Raw genomic sequence first — 9061 nt, 5'->3', positions numbered from 1 at the left:
GAGTATTTATGTGGTTATAAAAACTTCTCATTAAGGGTATAATTGTAAGTTTAAGCTAAATTGTTATCAAATTTAAAAAGGGGTCATTTTTTTAAAATGCACCAAAAAGGAAATAGGTTCACGTAAAGTGAAATAGTGAGAAGCGACCTACGTTCAACATTAAGGGTCACCGGACTTGCAAAAAAGAAAGTACGACACAAAAATCTGGACGGAGGGAGTAATAGCTTCCTTTTCTCCTCTTCTTTTATGGTAAAATCGAGGGCATCACACAAGAGTCAAAAGATAATTTCATTACCCAGTAAGCTTTGATAATAAAATTTTAGAACTAAAAGGAGATAATATCCCTTTTTATCACTTTTATGCGAAAGCTCATTGTGTAAAATATAAGTTATCCTATGATTGTTGCAACCATGGAAAATAATTTACAACTTGCTAACACCGTGAGGTTTTTACCTGGAATAGGAAAGGAAAAAAGAAAACAAACCGAGTATATAAAGCAAGGGAATTATCTCAATATAAAACTAGCTACGCAAAGTTGAAATACATGAATAAATTGACCCTTCAATTTTTCTGATAAAAAAACTCTGCATCTAAAAGAAGAAAATCTTTTTAAGATTTAACTTATAACAATAAAGGTGAAAAAAATTATACCATCATTATAACTTAACCTAGTGTAGCATAGTTTTCCTTGTTGTAACAAGTTTCAATCCTATTTTCCCGGTTACCTTCTATGACAGGTTAAATCCTTCCGCTCATTATGGCAGATTTACCTAAGACCGTAGTCATCTAATAATGTAAACGTTAGTCAGTTTATAGAAGTTAACTAATAGCCCGTTTGGCCAAGCTTATTTTTGGTCAAAAGTGTTTTTTTGGACAAAAGCACTTTTTGCAAAAAATTGAGGCGTTTGGTCAAGCTTTTGGAAGGAAAAAAAGTGTTTTTGAGGAGAAGCAGAAAAAAATAGTTTTTCTCCAAAAGCACATTTTTGAGAAGCACTTTCGAGAAAAATATACTTAGAAGCAGTTTTTTAAAGCTTGGTCAAGCACTAATTGCTGCTCAGAAGTGCTTTTCAAATTAATTAGTCAAACACAAACTACTTCTCACCAAAAGTATTTTTGAGAAAAACACTTTTGAAAAAAAAATACTTCTCAAAATAACAGCTTGGCGAAATGGGCTATAACTCTTCTTTTTAAACTAGCTAGCTGGTACAAAGAAAAAGAAACGAACCAACATAGGAACAGGTACAAGACAACATACTTTAAGGTCGCAAAAACAGTTTGCTAGAGCAGAACCTCTACCCATTATGAAATCATCTTTATGAACCTGCCACAGGGTTTCTATTAATTCCTTCCAGTTAAGCTCCTGATAGGTTAACTTCCAAAGCCCTCCTTCTAAAGAACAGTGTGAGGGTGTCTTACGCAACCCCTTAAAAGCTCGCATTGCTGCAACCATCTTATCCATGTATATGTTTGGATAGTAAGTACTAAGTAGCCAGTAATATGTTCGGATAATAACTCCTCTCCGCCAAGTTCCTTCAGGCCATCACCAGCTGCCAAATAAATTGTTGTTGTCTGTAGGAATGAAGAGATCCTGAAGGAGGAGGCAAGTTTCATTTGGTTTAAAAGGGCACTTCCCACTGCTTCTCCAAATATGTCCATTAATTAGATCCAAGGTTTTATATCCCCCCGCCGAGCTTCTATATGATTTACCAATATAGGAGAAAGACTGGAGTACTCACGTTGACTGTAAGCTACCATGTCAGACTGAAATCGCACATGAAGTGATAAGAAGGATTCTGGTATAGCTTGTAGAAGCTCAAATGCTTTCTTCTCCAATGCTCTGTTAAAGCGAAGTGCTATAACAAGAATGAAAGTGCAGCTTTTGCATGCAGCAGGGTACCTAAGATATTGAAATAACAAGTACACCAAATGAAAAAAATTGGAATAAGCATTACTCATAATGAATAACCAAATCCTCTGAAGAGCAGCCTGCAGAAATGATCGGTCTAAGGATTTCAAGGAAACTTTAGTTACCAGTTAGTACCTATACTTTCTTCAAATCATTCTCTTTTCTTGTTTCTTTTTTATTCTTTTTGAGATAAGGAACCCTCCTTTGACTCAATGCAGAGAGCGATTGAATACAACATGCTCCAGCACAAAGAACGTTCTCAATAAAGTTTACTGCAATCAACTCTTGCATGTTCTTTTGATGCAATCTCATCCGAAAGCTCCTTTACCACTTCAGCAAAGCCATTCAAGTTGGAAGAAATAGTTTAATCACTTTATGTCAAATATACCAACAAAACTACTTAAATATGATGCCAAAAAGTCATTCAGAGTGATGATCAGATAGAGTAGTCAACAAATGCTAGATTCAGAAGGAATCTCTAAAGAATGTAAAGCCACATAGGTTCAAGAAGACAATTGTCCTGTTGATTACACAAGAGACCATAATGATTCAACAACTCAAAACCATAAGGATCCTAAAAGACTCATTAAGTACCTTTAGCATACAAAATTCCAACAGAAAAGAAAATGATGTAACAAAAATAAAGCTCAGAAAATTGATTATATTGATTCATTCAAGTATGCAGCCACTTCAAACTTGGGCAAATCAAGAGTAGAATTCAGCAACTTATCAAAAAAGAAAAAAACAAAGTAGCGTTCAGCGAAAGAGCTATTCCAACACCATCACACAACTGCACATCACGGGCATCCTTGCGAAATTGAGCTAGAATTTTACCAGCATGTATCAGTTGGCAAGACATTCTCTGTAACTTCTCAAATTGTGAAACTCACATCCCTCCTCATCTGAATCAGCCTACCATAGCAATCTACTCGAATACACCCATAGCTGCAGCATTTCAACAACAAAACCAAATCCAAGTGCCTGCAATTTTAGCCAGTCATATGCTTGACTTAGAAAAATCAGAACCCCTACATGGAAAGGTTACCAGCAGTCAAGTACAATTATAGTTATACCATAACTCTTTTTGCACCCATCCATCAGAAAATTCAAGAGTAATTAATATTTGCAGCCCAAGCAGTTTAGTCAGTAGTATCAAATTTTCCCTATTATCCTATCAATATATTCGACTTATACCACAAATTTTTCAGTTAGTAATAATGTAGTCTATAATTCGACTTATACTCTTCTTGTCATTTTTTTTTCAAAAAGAAAAAGCCAGCCCTTATTGGGCAATGATAGTAGATCAAAGATTTATGCAATCTAAGTGTACTTGTTTTGAACCCACCTCTTAGAAAACTCCAAAGTAGCTTCCGGGCGATGATAACAGACCAAGAAGATGAACATTTTTATTACTTCGTCACTGACTTTTCACATTTACGTCTTTCCATTGTGAAAATAATTTTTCTTTTTTGGGTTGGAGAATTTTTGTTGGTACACTCGTATTAGACCAATATCTGATAGGAGTTCATTTTAATCTTGTTCTGAGATTTGTAAGCCAGTAGAAATATAGAGAACTTCTAAAGGTTAGAGAAGCTAATTTATTAACTATTTGCACGAAACAGGCCTAAATAGAGCAAAATGGATAGCGAGGATTCATATATCCGACCTCTTAACTTGGAGTTGAAGCTTAGTTGTTGTTGTTTTGAAGGGTGGAGGAGATCAAGAAAAGAAGAGTAGTAGAGATTTGAAAATGCATTCCGCCACTAGCTGGCTATGGCCCTAGCAGCCTTTGTTTACATCTTAAAATAATATCTAAAGATGTCAAATAAGTTGCCAAACCTTAAAAAATAGTTTGAACCATGTAAACAATCAAAAGCCTTATTGTTCATCTTGTAAAGAAAAAATTAACCAGTCTCCTACTTGGGATGAGGGAGATGGGTGGGTATGGGTAAAATGAAAGGTTGGAAACTTAGTAAACTTAAATGACGACATAAATATAAGTAAAAATGACATTACAAGCTACAAAAACATCAGATCCTCCAAAAGATTTGAGCCAATATTTTCATCATCACCGTACCTAGTGACTGGGGAGAACATTGACCTTACCCGAAGGAACATGCTGCTAAATATTTGGAGGATTGTTCTATGAACTGGTAAACACCTTTTGCAATTTCCCTTCCTGGTCAATTCCCAAGCAACCAACTTGCCATCACATCTGCAATCATAGACTGATACAACACTCCTGAATCACATTACCAGCAGCTTTGATCTAGTAACTTCACAAACTAGAAACTACAATAGATAGCAGAAGCAGCACATTCACTAATTATGCATCTGCATCTCCTAAAAAACCCCGGATTCAACATTTACTTCTTTAGTTCCAACAAAAACACAGAAGGATAGCATTTGAGCATTTCAAAGATGCCCTGATAACAATAAAGGAAACTCTTAAAGGTGTCCTCGAGCAGTGGTTGACAGGCTAATTTAAGTAGCTAACAATCTTGCTGCCCTTGTTTATTCTTGTAAAGTGATCTCTCTTCAGCTAAGTGGCTTAACACAACATTCATCAGAGCCCAATGTTAACCCGGGATTCCAAGTGATAACTACATGTCCGCCATTCCTTTACTAAGAAAGCCAGTTGTCCAAATCCACATATCCACTCATAGAACCTCAATAAGCTCTTTATGCAACTTGAGGTCAATATTCTTGCAAACCTGGTGCTTTACTGCTGCACCACATCTAGATACTTTACAAGCAAATAGAGTCATTTATTCGGCTACGGATCAAGAAACTTATCACAGCACCTTTTTTGCTACAGCTGGCTATAACAAAGATCAATTAGGAAAGTTTTGCTGCTTAGGCTACAGTTTTCCATCTCCGCGAGAAGTAGCCTCCAAGAACGACCAAGTCAACATCACTAGCTGCTACCAGTAAAAGTAAACAGAGAAATGTCAAGCATGCAGCGGCAAACAAACAACAGGCATTAAGAATATGTATCACCTTGACCAAAGGAATTGAGGCTATTCTACTTCTCCGGCACATTGAACTCTTTTACTCATCACTATCAGAGTTTCTTCTTCACGTCTCAATCTGGCACGGGCCTTGTTTCCTCTCATTATGTTTGTTAGCTCTTGAATTAAACAAGAAGTACTTCTTTCCATCTTATCCGCAAGAATATCTTTTTGCTCTGCAAATCCTAAACCTATAAGTCTATTCCGCAATAATTCACAGGTTTCACCATATGGCGGGATCCCTTCATCTATCATCATTTCAAAATATCTACATGCTTCCTCAAGTTTGCCTTTCTTCTGACAGAGACCATGTATCATAACAGCATATGTTGAGACTGAAGGATAAAATTTCCTGCCTTCCATACTCTCCCATACTTTCTCAACTCTATCAAACCTTCCGACCTTTATGAGCATTTTAAGCACCATGTTATATGTATGACGATCTGGCAGGCTACCGTTCTTCTCCATTCTTGAGATCAGCCTAAGTGCCAAATTGACTTCGCTATGATCACAATGACAAGCAAGGATTGTATTATAACTCCAACAATCAGGTTTTACCCCTCGTTCAATCATCTCATCTATCAGTTGGTAAGCATCCTCAACCTTGTCACTCTTGCAAAGCTTCTTGATGATAACATTGTACGTAAATACATTAGGCACAAGCTTGTACCTTTTCATCCGATCAAGGACCCTAAAAGCTGCATGAATATCGTCCTTTACACAATAAGCATGAATAAAAACAGCATACGTAAAAGCATCAGGCCTTAATCCCATGGACCTCATCTTCATGAACAAGTTATAGGCCTCGTCCATTTTTCCTGCCTTGCACACTGACTCCAAAATGCTATTATAAGCTAACAAATCAACTGAAAAACCTCGCTCAAGCATTTCATCAAACAGTTTCTGTGCCTCAACTACTTCTCCCATTTCTCCCCATCCCCTTATCATAATGCTGTAAGATTTCACACTCAGCATGTACCCATCTTTAACTCTATCAAAGAACTGTTTGGCTTCTTTCATATGCTTTCTTTTACACAATGCAAGCAAAAGCTGATCAACATCCACTACACTCGGTGTAATCCCAAAATCAATCATTTTATCAAAACTCCTAATTGCATCAACAGGTAAATTAGCTCTACTAGAAGACCTAAAGACAAGCCAGAAAATATCTTGACCTAATTCACAAGATTTGTTCCTTTTTAACTCAACAAGAAAGTCCCACAACAAAGGAAACTGTTTGCTACTTCCTAAAATATCAACAAGAATGTGATAGCTTTCCTTACTATGATAAAACCCCGATAATTTATTTGCCCAAATGAAGAATCTGTGAGCTGAAAACCCAAGATTTTTGCAGCGTTTAAGAACTTGCTCAACTATGTTAGCCGAAATCTTGTCGGAGAATGGATTGAGAGCTGATTCAATGTCGTTGTGGGGATTTCTGTAATCGCTTAGGATGCGAGAGAGTTCACTTATTACTAGGTGTGAATTAGAGGGTGGGACGTCTGGACTGGAAGTGAAATTAGTTTTGTGCAAAAGGGATGCGAACTGATGGCTGTAGATGTTGGTGTTGGTAGGTGGTATGTGATTGTGATGGAAGATTGTGAGGGGGAAATGGTGAGTACTTATTCTGGCGCGAAGAAGAGTTCTTATCGCCATTGATATGGAAATTGGGCGAAGTTTCAAAAATATATATAGTGTACAGACCCAGAAAGAGCATCCAGTGGGCTACTCTCTCTGTCATGCAAAAAAGATCATTTTTCTCTTACAACAAATAAAAATGCTTCTTTCGTTCCAATTTATTGAATTTATTCGTTTTTTTCAGAGTCAATTTAACTAATTTTTTAAAGCTAAATTGAATTAGATTAACTCAGCAACAACAATAACGATAACATACTCAGTATATTTTTATAATTAGGGTCCGGAAAGGATAGTGTATATATGCAAACCTTACCCTACCTAGTGAAGGTAGAGAAATTGTTTCCAATACTCTCGGGCATCTCCAAGGGTGCACTATTTTTTGCACCAAATCTAAATTTAATGTAAAATTTGGTTTTTTTTTTTGCTCCAATAGAACACCAAATCTTGCATCATTATAGTGTATGAATAGTGTCACACCAACACCAAATTTGATTTATTATTATTTTATTCATCTTTTTATTTTTTTGAACTTTTAGTTTATCATATATTGTGTATATAATTAATTTTTATATTACGATCTTTATAATTTTAATTTTATATCCTATTTTATATATATATTAATTTTGTATATATTATATTTATATAAAATTATAAGTTAATTTTATTATTATTATAATTGTATAAAAAGAAATATAACCATTATTTAAAAATGAAAAATGCAAATGTAAGATATCTAATGTTGCTAAAAATTGAAAAGTGAAAACTAAAATTTAAAAAAGAAAATTAACAATACATAAAATAAAAATACATTATAATTAAAAGCACATCAAAGGAGGATACATTAAAATTGATTTAAAATAATTTTGTAATAAATGATTATATAAGTGGTGAATGTGAATTATTTTTGATGAATATGAAAAAAAAAGATAGAATTTGTTTGAAGAAAATAAATAATAAAATTAAAATAAAAGATAATAATATAATATAGAAGAGAGAGAAAAAATATTTTTTTTTGTGTAAAAATTGGTGTAATGATTGGAGTAAATTTGATGTTACACCGATTTGATGTAAAATTTGGTGTGAAATGGTGTTAGGGTTGGAATGGTCTCACCACAGAAAAGTAGAGGAGAGGGAGAGAAGGAAGAAGAAAAGAAGAAAAAGAGAGGGGAGGAAGGGGGGATATAAATCTGAGAGATAGGATGTATTAGATTAACTTAATATTTTAAAATTACAATATAAATATTAAAAAACTATACAAATATTAATATAAATTATATTTTCTCATGCCAATATAATAAAAAAAATACAGTTTAAAATATTGGTCAAAGTTTACATAGTTTAAATTTCGAAAAACAAAAAAGTTCATTTAAACTGAAAATCGCTAAATAGTAGTAGTAGCTACTAAACTTTCAATTTCTTAAGAAACAGATGATTTGAGCAAAACTTTGATTTTTGACCAATTAAACAATACATGAAATATTTATCAATTCAGCAAGATTTATGAATTATGAACAAATTAAGAGGAGAGGTAATGAACAGTATACTAAAGTCTAAAGTAATGATTCACTAACGTAATTTGTAATTAAGATAAGATTTGTCAATTTTGTAAAACTTGAGAACAATTTAGGAAGATAGGTAAAATGGAGATCGTATCAAAATTATGTCCGCCCATCATAATTTGTAAACAATTCAAGATTTGTCGATTGATAAGACTTGTAAACGATTTGGCAGAATGAAGATTGTACTAAAATTATGTCTCGCTGAACAAATCTCGTGAAAGATTAATGTTTCACTCTTCGGGATGTCTAATGCCGAGGTTATTTTGGTGCATATTCCTTAAATGGGGACAAAGTTTGAACTGTCAGGCGAAATGATACTATTTGTGCAAATCTTCCGAGCCGAACTACGTAGGTGTACGGGTTCAAATTTGGACAACCACGACCATTGATGAATACGACAAACGACGAGATTATCGTAGCTCGACGTCTTGTGAAGGACGATAGACAAGCGAACAAAGACTGCACGTCTTTTACAGTAGTGTAGGTCCAATAGGGGACATTAGGAATATTCCTTCGGATATTCCCTATAATATGCCTTTTAGGGTTCAGAAGGGGTTTGTCCCTTATATATAACCGGAAAACAACCTTATAAGGGGGTTTTTTTCACCTTTCTAGCTAAGAACACTGACTATAATATTTTCCTACGTAAACGATTGGCATCTTTAACGTTCGATCATTCATCAAAAAATATTATCCATTGTACTCACCTTACATATCTTTGGTTCTAGAGATTATTATACTTAGCTAAGATTACCCCTTCATTTTCTTTGATTGATTTATTCAAAAAGGTTACAATATCTTTTGAGTCAAACAATTTGGCGCCGTCAATGGGGATTTCTATAGCCAAAATTTTAGTTTCGTCTTCTTAGCCTCGAAAAGACCAAGAATGGCAGGAAAGGGGGAAGCAAGATTAAAGGCAATAGTAGGTGTCATGAACAACTTTCTGA

General features: G+C 34.6%; 1 protein-coding gene across 7 annotated transcripts; it reads right to left on the bottom strand.

The window, feature by feature from the left end:
* Nucleotides 1-591: 591 nt before the first annotated feature.
* LOC104247912 (pentatricopeptide repeat-containing protein At1g52640, mitochondrial-like) lies at nucleotides 592-6663 on the bottom strand. Of its 7 annotated transcripts, none has more exons than XM_009804057.2 (4): nucleotides 4013-6663; nucleotides 2741-2887; nucleotides 2042-2236; nucleotides 592-1897 (listed from the first exon to the last, which is right to left on the bottom strand). In XM_009804057.2, the coding sequence occupies exon 1, from the start codon at nucleotides 6571-6573 to the stop codon at nucleotides 4927-4929; it is 1647 nt and encodes a 548-aa protein (XP_009802359.1). In that variant the 5' UTR covers nucleotides 6574-6663; the 3' UTR covers nucleotides 592-1897; nucleotides 2042-2236; nucleotides 2741-2887; nucleotides 4013-4926. The 7 variants fall into 7 exon arrangements, with proteins under 7 accessions (XP_009802359.1, XP_070016687.1, XP_009802364.1 ...); XM_070160586.1 differs by having other exon boundaries at nucleotides 2042-2228; XM_009804062.2 differs by lacking the exon at nucleotides 2042-2236.
* Between the last annotated feature and the right edge of the window lie 2398 nt (nucleotides 6664-9061).

Source organism: Nicotiana sylvestris, chromosome 10 (assembly GCF_000393655.2).
Source record: "Nicotiana sylvestris chromosome 10, ASM39365v2, whole genome shotgun sequence".
Classification (NCBI taxonomy): domain Eukaryota; kingdom Viridiplantae; phylum Streptophyta; class Magnoliopsida; order Solanales; family Solanaceae; genus Nicotiana; species Nicotiana sylvestris.
The sequence above is the reverse complement of the archived record's forward strand: the minus strand, read 5'-3'. Positions and strand labels throughout refer to the sequence as shown.